This window comes from Capsicum annuum, chromosome 11 (genome assembly GCF_002878395.1).
Source record: "Capsicum annuum cultivar UCD-10X-F1 chromosome 11, UCD10Xv1.1, whole genome shotgun sequence".
Classification (NCBI taxonomy): domain Eukaryota; kingdom Viridiplantae; phylum Streptophyta; class Magnoliopsida; order Solanales; family Solanaceae; genus Capsicum; species Capsicum annuum.
The window spans coordinates 223,734,392-223,753,971 of NC_061121.1; the positions used below are offsets into that span (position 1 = coordinate 223,734,392).

At 36.0% G+C, this 19,580-nt stretch overlaps 1 protein-coding gene across 1 annotated transcript in view; it reads left to right on the top strand.

Annotated features, from left to right (window-relative positions):
* Positions 1-403: 403 nt before the first annotated feature.
* LOC107847299 (putative calcium-binding protein CML19) overlaps positions 404-19,580 on the top strand; it is a 40,393-nt gene continuing 21,216 nt past the window's right edge. Inside the window, exon 1 of the mRNA XM_016691481.1 lies at positions 404-546. Within this exon, the coding sequence (XP_016546967.1) occupies positions 404-546 (143 nt within the window). The remainder of the gene's footprint in view (positions 547-19,580) is intronic.

Here is a 19,580-nt window from a genome sequence, read left to right on the forward strand (position 1 = left end):
GTCAACCGTGTATCATGAATATGCAAAATTAGTATACATAGAGCAAAATAGAACATAAATAGATCCACCAATATCCAGCAAAAACAACAAATAAAAACCTCAATCTGAAACGATCTCTCCGTGATAGGGACACTATAACCATCACAGGACCTCGCTCGATATAATATATAGTTCAAAAGTCTCCCTAACCCCACTACCTAGAGGAAAACTACCAAAAAGACCAATACTATAGTAAACATACTTAATAACCTGACCTAATGCAAGAAATCTATCCAAACCTAGGATAAGATATCTAAGAATAATCCTAAACCTACTAAGCCACTATGTCTCACTATCAAGTAGCATTTTGTATGGCATTAGTTTCTATTTCCACGGCTGAAAAGGAGTCTTTTTTCTCAAGATTATGAACTATGTTTCATCTAAAAAGAAAGAGGAGAAGAAGACAACGACAATGACAATGACAACGACAACGACAACACCAGCTGCTACTAATAAGGGTGAGTTAGAGAGGGTATTTATGTACTTTGATGAGAATGGAGATGGAAAGTGTTAGAGAAATTAAGTTTTGATGATTGACGTATGAATAAAACATGTTATTCATGCTGGTCCACATATGTGAAGCAAATAGAAGTAACGAGCAAGGTTGATGATAAAATAATGGTTGAAGTCAGAAGTGAATAAGTAAGTAAATTTAGATATGCTTTCAATATTTATCACGTGCAGAAAAGAAGTTAAGATGAAGATAAATACAATACTTGAATTTGAGATGATAAAGGAATCCTACCTAGACAAGGAGATATAATACAACAAGGAGTGTAACTAACTGATAGAGTTTTATTGAAGAAAAAAGATTACATCATCTGAAGGAATTTATTAGAGTTGGCTTAAATAGAAGAAACGACTTTCAAAGAGTTTCACAATGATAAGAAAAGCACCAATCAAAAAATTAGTTCAACAGCTTGAAGAAGTCATAAGTAGAACTTGTTCCTTTACTTAGAGTTAAAGAGTCATAGATTTTGTGTAATAGGTTGGTTATAGAGTTGTAATGTACTTTAATTCTAGTCTCATTGAAGTATAAACTGAGTTAGGATTAGTGACTTCAAGTTGGGAAACTCAAAGACTTGGGAACACTTATCTTGGGAATATTTGTGTCATTGTAGAATAGGAGTTAGAGTTTAATTCCTAGTTTACAAGTATCTTGTAATTTGTTGATTGTTGAGGCTCTAGAGTTTTAGTGGAGTTGGGATTAAATCCTGTAGAGGTATAGGTCATGATTTTTTACACCTCTTTGAGCCGGGTGTTTTTCATGTAAAAATATTGTCTCTTTATTTACTCTGCTTAGTGAACTACGTAAGCTTACTTGTTTCACTAATAGGTAACTACTAAAGTAAAACAGCTAAATCAGTAGAGTACGCACTCTAACAAATGGTATTGAGTGAGGTTGTCTTAAATAAGATTAGCACCTAAGAAAATATCACTATGATGAATTCCGCACCACCTACTGGTCACAGTGAAGGTCAATCAACCACTAGACCTCCACTCTTTGACGATTCTCACTTCATCTGGTGGAAATCCATGATGGAAATATTTATTCAAGGGGAAAACTATGAGCCGTGGGACAGGATCACTGATGGCCCTACTATTTCAATGAAGCTGGTTGATGGTGAACAAGTCAAGAAAGTAAGAAGTGAATTTACTGCTGACGACTTGGTAGTATTAAAGAAAAATGCTAAGGCTAAGAACATCTTGGTTTGTGGACTAGGGCTAGCTGAGTACAACAGAGTGTCATACTGTACCACTGCTAAGAAAATTTGGGATGCCCTAGTCAATGCACATGAGGGCACCTCTTAAGTAAAAAAGTTCAGAATTGCCCTTCTCTTCATTGAATATGAGGCTTCCAAGATGAAGGAAAATGAATCACTCCATGAAATAATAACAAGACTCACTTCTTTAACAAATGAATTGACCTGCTTGGTAAAAGACATTCTTGTTGAAGAACAAGTTGAAAAGGTGTTAAGGGTATTTCCTAAGTCTAAATGGGATGTTAAGGTCACTGCCATTAGGAAGGCAAGTGATCTTACTCAAATGACACTGGAAAAACTGGTAGGCAATCTTATGACTTATGAGATGCAAATTGATAGAATCAAGAAAGAAGTGGCAACTCCTGAGAAAACCTTGGCTTTGAAGGCATCAGACAGTGATGAAGAAATTGAACTTGATGTAGAACAAGTTGCCTTCATGACTAAGAACTTTAGAAAATTTTTCAAAAAAGAAAAGGAAACAGGTAGCAAAAAACATTCAAATAACAATCCTAATGGTTGCTACAAGTGTGGTAAGACTGATCATCAAATCAGAGACTGTCCTGTCTGGAAAATAGAATGGAGAAAGGAAAGAGCTGAAAAAAATTGAAAGAAAATGCCAAAAAGAGAGAGAAAGAAGAATATGCTATGGTAGCCACTTGGGGATCTAATTCAGATGAGTCGGATAATGAAGAAATAGATGAAATTGCACTCATGGCTATTGGAGATTCAGACTTGGAAAAAGAAGATTGTACTTCTGAGGTAAGTATTCTTGAGCTTAAAGAAAAATTGCACTTATTTTCTAAAGCAAAATTATGTCCTTGATGAGTGCTCCAATTGATGATTTCTAAGAATTGACTTCTGATAGGGATGAGTTGTTCAACAGTCTTGCAAGCCTCAAATTTGAGTTCATTAATTTAGAAGGTTGCAAGAACACTATTGCAAAAAAAAACAACACTCTTAAGGAACAGGTTGTATGACTTGATTCTGCTAATGTTACACTCAAAACTGAAGTCCTAAAACTGACACTTATTGAAAAGGGGAAAAAAGGTAAAAACAAGGAACAAGAACACTTATTGAGCTAACAAATTACTGAACTAAAGCTTGATCTTGAAAGAGCAAACAGGTGGACAAATTCTTCAAGAATTGTTCAAAAACTGAGTGAGACAAGTCACAATGAAAAATTTAGACTAGGATTTTACAAAACCCTTGATACTACTCAAGATTTGTACTATATTTGTGGAAATTCTGGGCATCCAACTATTGAATATCCTGTTGCTACAAAAACCATATCCAGGAGTATAAATCTGGCAAATAAACTAGATCAGACAAATAAAAGGTAAACCAAATCTGTGCAAAGAAATAGGTTATGTAACCTGTTGCCTGCATGGACTAGAAGAAATCTGATTCATCCATTTACTTATAGAAAGGGCCCAAGCTTGTCTGGGTTCCTAAATCTAACCCCTGATTTACTTTTGCAGATAAGAGTGAAAGGAAGCAAAAAGAATTGGTACCTGGATAGTGCTTGCTCAAGACACATGACTTGTGATAAGAAAAAATTCCTTTCACTCTCCAAAATAAGTGGGGGTTGGAGTTTCTTTTGGTGATGGCAAAAGGGGAATTATTACTAGAGTTGGAAAGATTGGTACATCTGAATCAAGGGCATTGGAGGATGTCTACCTTGTGGAGGGATTGAAGCACAACCTGCTTAGCATATCACAAGTGTGTGATAAAAGTAACAAAGTTGTTTTTACTTCTGCAGGAGTTAAAGTCAAAAGGATGGATACTAAGGAGGTTGTGCCCACAGCAAGAAGATACAGGAATGTGTATAAAGTTGACATAATGACAATGCTAAGAACAAAGCTAACCTATTTGAGTTCTATAGAAAATGATCCCCTCTTTTGGCATAGGAGACTTGGATATGTAAGTCTGAAATAATTAAACAAACTTTCTTTCAAAGATATGGTATTGGGTCTGCCCGAAACCAAGTTCAAGGAAGAAAAGGTTTGCAGTGCCTATGTAAGGGGAAGCAGGTAAAATCTTCTTTCAAATTAAAAAACCATGTCAGCACAAACAAGTGCCTTGACCTGATCCATATGAATATGTGTGGACCAATAAGACTTCAAAGAAGAGGTGGAAAAAGGTATGTTTTTGTGATTGCTGATTATTATTACAGATTTATCTATACATTTTTTCTAGCTTCCAAAGAAGATGCCTTTGATGTCTTTACTATATTCATTAAGAAAATTTAAAAGAAACTAGGCACTTCCCTAATTTCCATAAGATCTGACCATGGTACAGAATTTGAAAATGTCAAGTTTTGAGAATTCTGTTCTGCAAATGGTATAGATCACAATTTCTTTGCCTCTAAAACACCTCAACAATATGGAGTAGTAGAGAGGAAAAATAGGACTTTGGAAGATATGGCTAGAACAATGATGCTTGCAGGAAATCTTGCTAAAAAACTTTGGGCTAAGGTAATTAGTACTAATGCATATATCATAAATAGATGCATGATTAGACCTATTCTACAGAAGACTATCTATGAATTACTAAAAGGAAGAAAAATATTTTTCATTTTAGAACGTTTGGTTGTCCATAATAATTGGAAAAATCAATTGGGAAAGTTTGATGCAAAGAGTGATGAGGGAATATTCCTAGGATATGCAAATCATAGTAAGGCATATAGGGTTCTAAACAACAGAACAAATTGTGTTGAAGAAAGAATACATATAGTATTTGATAAATCTTGCACTAAAATTAACTTGCAGGAAGGAAATGATTCTGAGGAACAACTTGCTCAACATGGTCCATCAACTAAAGGTACTAAACATGGAGGCACCTCGACAGGGGGAACTGATTCTGGAGGCACACTGACAGGGGGAACTGAATCACCAACTACCCTAGCTCAGAACAATTCTAGTAATCCTAGTAGCTCACAAGAATTGGTGCTAAAAGGATACAAGTATCAAGGATCCCATCCTATTGAAAATGTGCTTACTGATCTCACTTATGGGATCACTACAAGGTTTGGGTTGAGGAGCATGTGTGCTTTCAAAGTATTTCTGTCAGAAATTAAACCAAAGAAGGTGAATGAGGCACTTCTTGATGCTGATTAGATTATAACCATGCAAGAAGAGTTAAATCAGTTTGAAAGAAGCAAGGTGTGACACTTAGTTCCTCCTCCAAGAGACAGAATAGTGATTGGAACTAAGTGGATGTATTGAAACAAGGTTGATGAACATGGAACCATTACAAGGAACAAGGCAAGATTGGTGGTCCAAGGATACAATCAAGAAAAAGGCATAGATTTTGATGAGACCTTTGCTTCTATATCTAGAATTAAAGCAATAAGGCTTCTTGTAGATTTTCCTGCTTATATGAAATTCATTCTCTATCAAATGGATGTTAAAAGTGCATTTTTGAATGGAATTCTCAAAAAAGAGGTATAAGTCAAACAACCATCAGGATTTGAGAGTAAAGAGTTTTCTGATTATGTGTACAAGTTTGACAAGGCCTTGTATGGACTGAAACAAGCTCCAAGAGCTTGGTATGAAAGATTTTCAAAATTCCTTTTGGAGCATGGTCATACTAGAGGTAAAATTGACAACACTCTTTTCTTAAAGACTAGTGGAAAAGATTTGTCTGTTGTGCAGGTATATGTTGATGATATTATCTTTGGATCCACAAACATGAACATAACACATGACTTTGTAAAACTCATGAGCTGCTAATTTGAAATGAGTATGATAAGGGAGCTAAATTTTTTCTTAGGATTGCAAATCAAACAAACAGCCTCTGGAGCCATGATTCATCAACAAAAATATGTCAAGGAACTTCTTAAAAGATTTTCCATGGAAAAAACAAAAGAGATCAGTACGCCAATAGCCACTGCCATAAAGCTAGATATGGATGAAACAGGTCCTAACGTAGAGAAAAAACTATATAGATGGATGATAGGATCTTTACTTTATGTCACATCAAGCAAACCTGATATTGTGTTCAGTGTGGATTAGGTGCAAGGTTCCAAGCAAATCCTAAAGAATCTCATATGAAATCTGCGTAGAGAATCTTTTGATATCTCAAAGAAACAAGTGATCTTGGCTTATGGTATCCTAAAGGTAGTAATTTTAACTTGGTGGTTTATTTTGATGCCAACTCTGCAGGCTATTTGGTGGATAAAAAGAGCAACACAGGCATGGAACACTTTCTTGGATCATGTTTAATTACCTGGTCCACTAAGAAACAAAACTTAGTAGCTTTATCTACTGCTGAGGTTGAGTATGTTGCTGCTGGATCTTGTTGTGCTCAATTGTGTGGGTTAAACAACAACTCATAGATTTTGGTGTGGATGTCGGATGTGTTCCTATCTTTTGTGACAATACAAGTGCCAATAATATTGCAAAGAATCCTGTCCAATATAAAAGAATTAAATATATTGATATTAGACATCACTTTCTTAGATATAATATTGAAAAAGGTCTTATATCAATCATGTTTTGTTCTACTGAAGATCAAATTGCTGATATATTCACTAAGGAATTAAGTAGGGAATACTTTGAAAAGAATAGGTTAGCCTTGGGGATGATTAAGATTGCATAAATCTCCCTTAATGATTGACTAGAAAAGTTGATGTGCCCTTGAGTTCTTGTTGATTAATCTAGTCTTGCACATTTAGTTGTGTGTCCTAATTCCAAAATTTTGAGTGACCTAACTTTCATGTATTTATTTTTTACAGTGATGCTGGAACACTTAAGCAATTTTGTTCATAATTTTCAAGAGTTCAGGTATGATTATTAGTTTATCTTAAAATGCATAAAGAGAAAAAGGTTTACCCTTCTGGTCCTTTAATTTTTCTAAACCGACAAAACCCCAAGAGTCTAACTTTTTCAAAAAAGCTGCCACAACAATCCCATCACCACTGTAACTCTTTATCATTATCACTGCTACACATCAAATCCATTTTCTTTACGTTTCAACTTTCTTTCCTTTTCTTATATCCATTTCTTTATCCTTCTTATATCCGTTTCTTTCTTGTTCTCTCCTCACTCTTTCACCATCCCAAAACCAACCAAGAACAACTTTATGTTTCTTTTTCACTATGGTGTCTTCTTTTTTTGCTCCGCCATCTGACTCCTCTGTCTCTTCTTTCACAACTATCATCCTTCATTAGACCGCCAATACAATACCTTCTATTCCACCTATGTAATGCCCCAAGTTTGTACCCCAAATACCATACGGTGCTCATAATCCCAAAGGTCTACAAGATAACCCATGACTGGTACCTGCTGAAATCACTGAATAATAATTTTGTAATAATGCAGAAATTAGGCTGAATCTGCCATAAGGTTCATAACTAAAAATCCAATAATGAATACTGATAAGGAAAATAGAATATCTGTCTGAAATAATCTAGTCTGAAAGCCTCTAACTGTCTGAATATGGAGTTGATGGGACATGCCCCCAACTAATTCCGACTACTGAATAAACTGAATAACTAAAAGTACAAAATGATAACTCTATCCTCAAACTATGAGGACTCATCACTAAATCTGCTGATAATAGTCTGGACTGCTAAGTACGGTCAGGAACCAGTATGTCTGAGCCTATGATATAATACATCATAGCGCAAAAGAAAAGGTATGTATCAGTACTTGGAATGTACTAGTATGCTAAGTGAGGTAGGCTGATATGCATGGGTTCATATGAATGAATAATAACTGGCTGAGTAACATGAATATAACTGAATGAGAGTACATGTATATCTGAAATTGCTGTTAGTGTTGATTATGAAATACTATGCACATAACTACGTATACTATAACTGAGATCATATTAACACTGGATACTGAGTTTGATAACTGAATGACTAATATCTGAGTTCACTGATAACTGTATTACTGTTAATTGGGAGACTGTTTCTGACAGTTTTGATTCTGTGGAACTAAACTGAGTTCTATACTGAGCTGGGTAACTGTGTCTGACAGTCCTAAATCTGAGAACTGAACTGAGGTTTTATACTGAGTTTAAGACTAAAAATGTAACTGTGAGAGTGTTCATCTAACCGACATACCCCAATTACGAGCAAAGTTGGAGTCCAACCTGTGACCCCAGTTGGAAAGGTTTTAGTACTTTGCCAAGGGATACTAACAATAGCTATGAGTTAACCCTCTCTAGCAGAAAGACATTTCATCAACCCTTGCTGGTAGAAAAAATCATATGAGATGTATCAACCATAGTCTGGCAGTAAGATATCTCAACCTACGCTGGCTCATAGTTCTGTAACGCAAGGATTGCTACTAAGGGTCAAACCCTCTACTGGCAGGAATGCCCCCATCCCTGGGTTCGCTCGATGCTGATTCCTACTCCCAACTAAATAGACACTGAACTGATTTCTAGACTGTACTAGGCTTGAATTAACTGTTAGTGATCATGTTAACTGACTAAACTGGATTGAGTTCACTGAGTTTTGTTAACTAACTAAATACACTGAGTTTCTGTAACTGACTGAGTACTACTGTATGTGACATCACTGAGACTATTGTATAGGTCTTAGTAAACAACTAAATTTTGGGTATGGAATACGCCCAGGAATTGATTGCATTGTAAGTAAAAAATAGCACAAATCTTGAAAGCACGATAACTAGTCACTTTGTCACGATACATTCATTGAGGCATTTTATCAAACACTCGCATGGCATGAGCTTGCATACATACTACTATGTCATGATTTCATCCTTCAACTCACATGAACACTTTATCAAACACTTGGGAAGCATAATTCATGCACATAATAATAATAATAATAAATATGTAAGTATCACGATTACAATCCCAATTCACAATTTCAAAGGGGTTTTAACATAATTCCACATGACACTACACATAGGTTAATTACTCCACATGAATCTTGAATTAAATCATGGATTAGAAACCCAAATAACATCATAATCATGAATACAATCAAATTCTTCATGAAATAAATCAATTTGTAATTTAAAAGAGGTTCTTAAACTCCAAGGGTGGAAGGAAATCCTTGGATGAACACCTAACATACCTTTGTAAGTAAATTTGTGAAGATTGATGGTATGATCTTGAAGCTTGAACTTGAAATTTAATGCCCTAGGATTTTGTTCTTGAGAAACTTTGAGAAAGAATGAGGGATTTTTCCTTTAGAGAGGCTTAATCTCGTGTTTTGGGGGTTGATAAAACTTAAGAAAATGACCCAAATACCCCTCTGGATGCTGACTTAAAAGAGCAGAAATCGTGCCCAGTGACACATATACTAATGCGCTGCGTCAATGCCATCGATGCGATGGTCGACGTGTCGACGCGTCGCGTTGAGTTTGTGTTTGTTCACTAGAATTTACACTCTGAAGCTAGGAATATAATTGTCGATGCGATGGGCAACGCGGCGTGTCGAGATCGCGTCGACCCACTATTTTGGTCGTCCAAACTTGGTTCAAACGAGGTTCAAAAAATTCAAAACTCACCCGAAGTTGCCTATTGACATACTTGATCATGATTCAATCCAAGGATCAATATTTTAAGGTCATAAGGGTCATGAAGTAAGATCACCAACTTATGAAGGTTAAAAATAATTCTAATTGTAAACACTTCGTTGAAATTTCTAAGTCTAGGACCTCTTTTCATGCTCTAAGGGACTGAATTAAGCCAGGATTTTGCGATGTCTTATAATATATTCCCATTGGAAATATATGTCCTCGAATGAGACTGACCAAGCTGAGAATAATGATAGACTGAGTTTACATACTGAACATGTACAACTGAAGCATGACTACATAACTGAACTACTAATATACTGAGTTTTCATACTGAACATGCATAATTGAAGCATGACTGAATTCTAATGACATGTCACATGACTGAGCTGTTTCATGAGAATGCTATACAATTGAAATAATATCAAACTTATAAAGAAAATCTGAACATGGAATTGAGTAAATCCAAGGAAAAACTGTTACCTTAGGTTGAATTTGAATTTGTAGATAAGAGGTGAGGATATTGGTCCACATATCTGCTTCTACTTCCCAAGTAGCTCCCTCAACGAACTGATTTCACCAACAAACTTTGACTAGAGGAACTTCTTTGTTCCTCAGTCTGCGAACCTGATGATCAAGGATTTCAGCTGGAACCTCTTCATAATAGAGACTATTATGAAAATCTATGCCCTCTATAGGAATTATAATTGCTGGATCACCTATGCACTTCTTTAGCAAGGAGACATGAAACACTTGATGTACTGAAGCTAAGTCCGAAGGAAACTCAAGCTCGTAAGCTACCTTTCTGATATGGCTGAGAATTTAGTAAGGACCGACATATTGGGGAATGAGCTTCCCCTTCTTGCCAAACCTCTTCACTCCCTTCATAAGAGAGATTTTCAAATACACATGTTCACCAATCTTAAACTCGAGATCCTTTTTTTGGTCATCCGTATACGATTTTTGTCAGCTCTGAGTTGTCTTAAGCCTTTTCGTGATCAACTAAACTTTTTCTAAGGTATCAAATACCAAGTCAGACCCTACCATTGTGGCTTCACCCACTTTAAACCAACCAATAGGAGATCTGCATCTCCTCCTATATAGTGCCTCAAACTGTAATGCCTCGAGTCTGTACCCCGAATGCTACACGATTCTCATAATTCTGAAGGACTATAAGCTAACCAATGACTGGTACCTTCTGTATTAACTAAATTATAATACTGTAATATGTGAAAATTAGGCAAAAAACATGCCATAAGGTTCAATACTTAAATAAAACTGAATACAGTATAACAATACCAAAACTAAAACATCTGTCTAAAAATACTCGTCTGAGAAGCCTCTAAACTGTCTGAAATGTGGAGTTGATGGGACAAGTCCCCAACTAACTCTGGGTACTGAAATAAACTGAAATGCTAAAATAATAATCATGTCTTCGAACTATGAGGACTCACCACTAAACTTTGACTGCTGAAGATCTGAACTGCTAAGAATGATTGGGAGCTCGTGCATCTGAACCTATGATATAAGACATCATAGCACAAGAGAAAAGTATGCTTTATTGCTTTGAATGTACTGGTATGCTAAGTGAGCATCATGATTCAATTCCAATTTCATAATTTCAAGGGTTTAATCATGGATTCACACGAATCTACACACATAATAATCAATTCCACATAAAACGTGTAATAAATCATGAAATAGGAACCTAATTCAAATAATATCATGAATACACATAAATTCCAATCATGGAAATCATGAAATCAAATTACTTGTGGTTTAAAAGAGTTTCTTGGACTCCAAGGGTGGAAGAAACCCTTGGATGAACACTTCACATACCTTGGTTGCTAAATTCTTGAAGATTAACGGTGGAATCTCGAGCCTTGAATTTGAAATTCAATCACCTAGGGTTTTGTTCTTGAGCAATTTGTGAAATAATGAGTGTATGTTGCAAATAGAAGGCTAAATTTCGTGTTTTTGGGGGCTTAAGGATGTGAGAAAAGACCCAAATATTCCTAAGGACGCAGCTTTTAATGACTGAAAATTAAACTGTCGACGCGCTGATTGATGCACTGCGTCATTGGCATCAATGCGATGGCCAACAAGTCGCGTCGAGTCTGCATCGGTCCACTAGAATTTTCCACTGGGAACCAAAAAAAATATTAATCGATGCGATGGATGACGTGCCACATCGAGATCGCGTTGATACACTATTTTATGTTCCCAGATATGTGTCAAATGAGGTCCGAAAAATCCAAAACTCGTTCGGGAACACCTAATCACATTCCTAATCATGAATCAATCTAAAGATCGATACTTTAAGTTCATAAGAGTTGTGAAATAGAGTTGCCAACTTATGAAGGCCAAAGTAATACAAAGTCTGAATACTTAGCTAGAATTTTCTAAGTCTGGGACCCCTTAACAAGCTTTTATGGATTGAGTTAAGCTTAGAATTTTGCGAGGTCTTACAATATCTCCTCCTTGGGAGCATTCATCCTCGAATGAGATTGATTAAACTGAGAATATTGATAGACTGGATTTAGACACTGGACATGCACAACTGAAGAGTGATTTCATGACTGAAATTACTGATATACTAAATTATCATACTGAACATTCATATATGATGTATAAGTACATAGATGAACATGATTCATAAATGCATGACTGGGATTACTGATAAGCTGGGCTTATATACTGGACATGCATGTCTAACGCATGAGTACATGACTGAACTGATTCATGAATGCATGACTGAGTATGCAACATTAATTGATACCAAGTTGCTATCTATATCTGAACATGAGACTGAGTAAATTCAAAGTAAAATTGCTACCTTGGGCTGAGTCTGAGCTTGCGGAGAAGAGATGAGGATACTTGGTCCACATGTCTCCTTCTGCTTCCCAAGTAGCTCCCTCAACGGACTGATTCCGCCAAAGTACTTTGACTAGAGGTACTTCTTTGTTCCTCAGTCTACAAAACTTATAATCAAGTATTTCGATGGGAGTCTCTTTATAAGAGAGGCTATTCTGAATATCTATGCCCTCTATAGGGACTACGACTGCTGGGTCACCTATGCATTTCTTAAGCAAGGAGACATGGAACACTGGATGTACTAAAGCTAAGTCTAAAGACAACTCAAGCTCGTAAGCTACCTTTCCACAACGGTTGAGAATTCGGTAAGGACCGACATATCGAGGACTGAGTTTCCCTTTCTTGCCAAACCTCTTCACTCCTTTCATAGGAGAGATTTTCAAATACGTAAAATCACCAATCTCAAACTTGAGATCCTTTCTGTGTATATCTGCGTATGATTTCTGTCGGCTCTGAGCTGTCTTAAGCCTTTCCCTAATTAATTGAACTTTCTCTAAGGTATCAAATACCAAGTCACGCCATACCACTGCAGCCTCACCCACTTTAAATCAACTAATGGGAGATCTACACCTCCCTCTATAAAGTGCCTTAAATTGAGCCATCTGAATACTGGAATGATAACTGTTGTTATATGTGAATTCAATCAAAGGCAAGTGGTCATCCCAGCTACCTTTAAAGTCTATCTCATACACTTATAGTATATCTTCTAAAGTCTGAATGGTCTTTTCTGGTTGACCATCTGTCTGAGGATGAAAGGCTATATTGAGGTAAACTCGGGTACCAAAACCCTTTTAGAATGCATTCTAGAAATAAGAGATAAACTGGGTACCTCTATATGAGATAATGGAAAATAAAACACTGTGCAATCTGACCAACTCCTTGATATAGAGTATGGCGTAATCCTCGGCTGAATATAAGGTATGGACTGGTAGGAAATACGTTAATTTGGTCATCCTGTCTACAATAAACCAAACTGAATCATGCTGGGGACGAGCACGAGGCAAACCCATCACAAGTCTGTGTTCACTTCTTCCTATTTCCAGGTGGGAATACTGAACTCCTACATGGACTCACTTGGCTTTTGATGCTCAATCTAAACTTGCTGATATGTTAAACACTTAGCCACAAACTCTGTAATATCTCTATTCATCCCACTCCATCAATAGATTTCCCATAAATCATGGTACATCTTAATGTCCCCTAGATAAATAGAGTAGCGCGCTTCATGTGCTTCTACAAGAATTCGTTACCTTAAGTCATCTATACCTGGCACATATAGCCGATCCTGACAACGTAAAACACCATCTCCCCCTTGGAAGAAGACCTCTAATTTTTGATCTCTGACTAATTCATTCAACTTGACTAGACTGGGATCCCTATCTTGCTTTTCCTTTACCTCGAAAAGCTGGGATAATTCTTAACTACTCTGCACCTATACACTACCTTCTACTTAATCGATGAAGCGAACACTTAGTTAAGCAAGCTGATGAACTTTCTGAACTAAAATCTTTTTACCATCCTCCATATGAGCAACACTACCCATAGACATCTTACTGAGAGCATCAACCACTACATTGGCTTTACCCGAATGATAAAGGATGATCATGTCATAGTCTTTCAACAACTCTAACCATGTAATACCCCACATTTAAGACTAGAATAAAAATCCATCATTCCTATGCATGGATATATCAGAAGCCTTAAATCCTATATAAATTTAGTGTGTTAATCAATTATGTAGTGTGGAAATCTATTTGAGCATGAATTTATAACATAGAGATCCCCTAACTCAAGTACAAGTTGAAAGCTTTCCTATCGTTTAAGTTTTAGTGAGCGTCAAAACTTGGGTCAACTTCAATTGATCATAACTTGCTGTATATGACAAAATGGGTGATTTACTATATATAAAATTAAATCTCTTTGAATTAGCTTTCCAACGATACTGATTTCTCCTAAATCCGATATCAGAGCAAAGAGTTATGCCTATTTTACTTTAGCATGTCAGGCTGGAAATAGTGTGACGATATTCGTGACAACTTATCACATTTGTGATGCCCTATCACGAAGGTCGTCAGCCTTAGGCAGAAACCAACTCCTAAGTGACGACATTCATGATATCTTATCACAGTTGTGATGCCCTATCATGAAGGTCGTTAGCCTTAGGCAGAAACCAGCTCCTAAGTGACGACATTCATGATAGCTTATCACAATTGTGACGCCCTATCACGAAGGTCGTCAGCTATGATTTTTTAGCAACTAGGAAATTATTTTGTAAGGGTATTTTGGTGTTTTCCTTCACCTTCCATGACTTATAACCCTAAAGAGGCATAACTTTTTCCATTTTTCTTCAGTTAAGCATCTTAAAAACCCTCTCTTACAATCTTAACCACAAGATTAGGGTTTCCATCAAACTCATCTCTCAAAATCAAGATTCATGCCTTTTTCCAAGATAATCAAGAATTAAGTTTCCCAATCCAAGAACTCTCCAGCAAATCATTAAGATTTCCTTTCTAAGGTATGCGTGTGTTCATTCATGGACTCCTTTCGTCCATGAAGTTCAAGAACCCTTTTCTAAAACTATATATTATGGTTTTCATGTTATGAATGGATTGTTGATTATGTTTATGTGTTGAATAATGCCAAGATAGAATCTTTATGTGTTATTATGAATCTATGATATCATATGAGTTGAAAACATGTAAGTTTGATTATTTATGATGAGTAATTGTATGATTTACACCTATTCCTAAGTTGTGCATGTAAGGTGTTTGATAAAATACCTAAGAGACTAGAAATCATGCATTATAGCTAAATTGTGACTAAGTGAAGGATTCATGATAGGCCTCTATGATTCAATGTCATCCATGTTGATAATGTGTCTTGTGAACACTGTTGGATTACTCATGAACTAGTCTTATGAAATTATGCTATGCTTACTTGCAAAACCCACTCATGTACAGGATGTAGAATATCCATGTACTTCATGAAATTTCCCAAGTTATGATATTATGAATTGTGGTTGTAATATGTAATGAGCATGATATTGAAAGCTATGCAAGTATATACATGTTGTATGAAATTCCCTTCCATGAAATAGATTATTGAGAACCATGCTTAGTATGAAATCACTTATTTATGATATTGTGGATTATGGACTCTACTCTTATGATCAAGTCAGTCATGTGTGTCAGTTTCCTTCCATTGAGTCCTGGGGGTACTTGTACCCAAAAAATATAACTATGTGCCTAGAGCCATGTCATGTTTTCATGATACTTAGTGATCTCAATACTCAGTCTGTAACTTCAGTATTCACAGTCAATCTTAGTAACTTCAGTTCTGTTAATCAGTCCTTAGAACTCATTATATTCCATCTGTCATCAGAATCCAGTAAACTCAGTTTTAGCTCTGCTAGACAATATCACTATTTTCAGTTCAGTTAATCAGTATCAGTTCAGTAAATCAATTTAGTTAAGTTATTTAGTTTAACCCAGTTATTCAGTTCAGTGTCTTTTAGATGAGAGTAGGATTCAGTACCGAGCGAACTCAGGGATGGGGGCTTACCCGCTAGAATAAGACTGAGATCCCTAGAAGAAATCCTAAGTTCCAAAACTACGTTGCAAACATAGGTATGGGATGTCACCCGTTAGATAGGACTGACATACTCAGGGGTCACCCGTTAGCACATTTATATGCATAGGACTGATCCCAGGAGTCACCCGCTAGATTAGAACTGACTCCACAGCAATGTCTTTACGGTGGCATGGTACTGACACCCTTCCTATCAGGACAGAGATTGGACCCCAGTCAGCTTAGTTTAGGGCATGTCAGTTAGATGAACACATCCCATAGTTTCAGTTATAGATTTAGGACTTTCAGATATAGTCAACTCAGTTCAGTAGTACAGATTCAGTACTGTTAGAGACAATCAATTCTTATCATTATAAATAGACTTCAAAATCACCCATTATACAGGACTGATCTCAACTATAGTTAAACAGTATCAGAATCATTACATTTAAAGATCACCCACTAGATAGGACTGATCTCAAATTTAGTTACTCCATATAAAATAGAACTCAGATAGTTCCATCAGAACTTAGACTGTCAGATACAGTCGCTCAGTATCAGTTACATCAGTTAGGCCGATCATTACAGTTATATCAGTTTTCTAAACTCATGTATCAGTCATATCAGTTATCAAAATTCATGATATCAGTATTCAGCTTCAGGACTGTCAGATACAGTCAACCAGACCAATTATTCATAATTTGAACTGTCAGAATTAGTCATTCATCTGTTAAGTATCTTAGTATCAGTACACTCATGTTGTCAGTATTCAGACTCAGTAGTCAGTATCTCTACGAGTTTAGTTACAGTTATGTATGCATGTATGCATTCTCACGTCCATATTAGTCAGCATTGTTCATGCATATAACCATTTGTATTTGTCCTACCTCACTCTTATAATCAGTACATTCAGACATACTGATGCATTTGCGCTATGGTGTTTTATTTTACACCATAGGTTCAGAGGCACGAGCTCCAGATCAGCAGTAGATTCCAGTCTCAACAGTAAGAGTTAGAAGTAAGTACTTATCTTTCGAGGACATGATGATTTTAGTTTTCAGTTTATTTCAGTAGTTGTTGTTAGTTGGAGACATGTTCCTTCAACTCCCTATTCAGACAGTGTAGAGGCTTTTCAGAATAGTATGTTTAGACTTTAGTTTATTTTAGTTGTTTTAGGTAGTTTATACCCTATTTCAGATGTTATAACATAGTATGTTTTGTTTAGTTTGAACCTTAAGGCCTTACAGTATTACGTATTCCACATTTCATGAGAAATTATGTAGTTTAAAGGTACAGATATCAGTCATGGGTTGGCTTGTGGTCCTTCGGCATCATGAGCATCGTGTAGCATTTCGGTTCAGAAAATCAGGTCGTTACAAACTTGGTATCAGAGCCTAAGGTTCAATAGAGTCCTAGGAAGTCTGAAAGCCGCATCTAGTAGAGTGTTGTACATGCGTGTGTTGTGCATCACACTTATGTGCAGAAGACTATGAGAAATTTTAGGAATAGTTTCTCTTCTTTCAGTATTCATGTCGTGCCAGTGAGCAGTTAGATTTGTATAGCTTATTTTCTCATCCTTGCATCTATTCATGCTATCAAAAATCTTAGAGAATGTAACTATTTCAAGGTAGAACCTCTTAGTAGTTGCCAGTTCAGTCCATCTCATGCATTAGTTTTAGACCCTCAAAGTTTATTTATAATCTAGCATCACCCAGTATCTCCGTAAGGTAAGCATTCTTAGAGGGACATAGTGTCCCAAGAGGGAGATACCCCACCTTCTCTTAACGCTCTCATGTCTTAGATCTTTCAATTTCTCCTTGCATAATGAATTCAGTCTAGAATAGAGGGTACTCATAAGTTGACCTTCAAGTTAGACCTCAGCTTTAAGTCAAGTATTTAGAGGTTCAGTTCAGTTTATGATGTTCAATCCATATGTCACGTAGTAGAATCAGTCATGTTCTCATGTTTCAGTTTAATCTTAGTGCCTTTATCATTGCATGTTTAGTCGCACGTTCGTGATTTAGTTCAGTCATGTATTCACGCATCAGATATGTGTGGTCTGCTTATCAATACTTTTAGTCATGCATTCACGTATCATGTCATTCATATAATCATGCATCAAATATGCATGGATTCAACTTATCAGTTCAGTATCAGATATGCATTCTCAGTTTGAGAAACTCAGATTATCGAAACACTCAGTCCTACATTCATAAATTAGCTACCCATGCATCAGATATGCATGTACAATATGATATGCTTAGTTTTCAGTCATGTCAGCCATGAAATCATGATCAGTCATTCATACTATATATTTGTGTAAGTTATTTTTTCTCTCATCTCAGCCAGTATCATTCGAGGATGAATGTTTCTAAGGGGGAGATATTGTAATACCCCACATTTTGGACTAGAATAAAAATCCATCATTCCTATGCTTGGATGTTTTAAAAGACTCAAATCCTATATAAATTTAGTGTGTTAAACAATTATTTAGTGTTGGAATCTATTTGAGTATGAATTTAGATCATAGAGGTACCCTAACTGAAGTACAAGTTGAAAGCTTTCCTATCTTTCAAGTTTTAGTGAGCGTAAAAACTTGGGTCAACTTCAATCAACCATAACTCATTGTATATGATGAACTGGGTGGTTTAATATATATAAAATGAAATATCTTTAAATTAGCTTTCCAACGATATCGATTTTTTCTAAATTCAATATCGGAGCAAAGAGTTATGCGTATTTTACTCCAGCATGTCAGGATGGAAACAGTGTGACAACATTCATGATAGCTTATCACATTTGTGATGCCCTATCATGAAGGTCATCAGACTTAGGCAGAAACCAGCTCCTAAGAGACGACATTCGTGATAGCTTATCATATTTGTGACGCCCTATCACAAAAGTCGTCAGCCTTAGGTAGAAACCAACTCCTAAGTGACGACATTCGTGATAGCTTATCACAATTGTGACTCCCTATCACAAAAGTCATCATCTATGATTTTTTAGCAACTGAAAAATTATTTTGTTAGTGTATTTTGGTCTTTTCCTTCACCTTCCACGACTTATAACCCTAAAGAGGCATAATTTTTCCCATTTTTCTTCAGTTAAGCATCTTAAAAACCCTCTCTTACACTCTTAACTACAAGATTAGGGTTTCCATCAAACTTATCTCTCAAAAACAAGATTCAGGCCTTTTTCCAAGATAATCAAGAATTAAGTTTCCCAATCCAAGAACTCTCCAGCAAATAATCAAGTTTTCCTTTCTCAGGTATGCGTGTGTTCATTCATGGACTCCTTTCGTCCATGAAGTTCAAGAACCCTTTTCTAAAACTATATATTATGGTTTTCATGTTATGAATGGATTCTTGATCTTGTTTATGTGTTGAATGATGCCAAGATAGAATCTTTATGTGTTATTATGAATCTATGATATCATATGAGTTGAAAACATGTAAGTTTGATTATTTATGATGAGTAATTGTATGATTTACACCTATGCATAAGTTGTGCATGTAAGGTGTTTGATAAAATACCTAATAGACTAGAAATCATGCATTATAGCTAAATTGTGACTAAGTGAAGGATTTATGATAGGCCTCTATGATTTAATGTCATCCATGTTGATAATGTGTCTTGTGAACACTGTTGGATTACTCATGAACTAGTCTTATGGAATTATGCTATGCTTACTTGCAAAACCTACTCATGTACAAGATGTAGAATACCCATGTACTTCACAAAATTCCCCAAGTTATGATATTATGGATTGTGGTTATAATATGTAATGAGCATGATATTGAAAGCTATGCAAGTATATACAACATGTATATACTTGCAT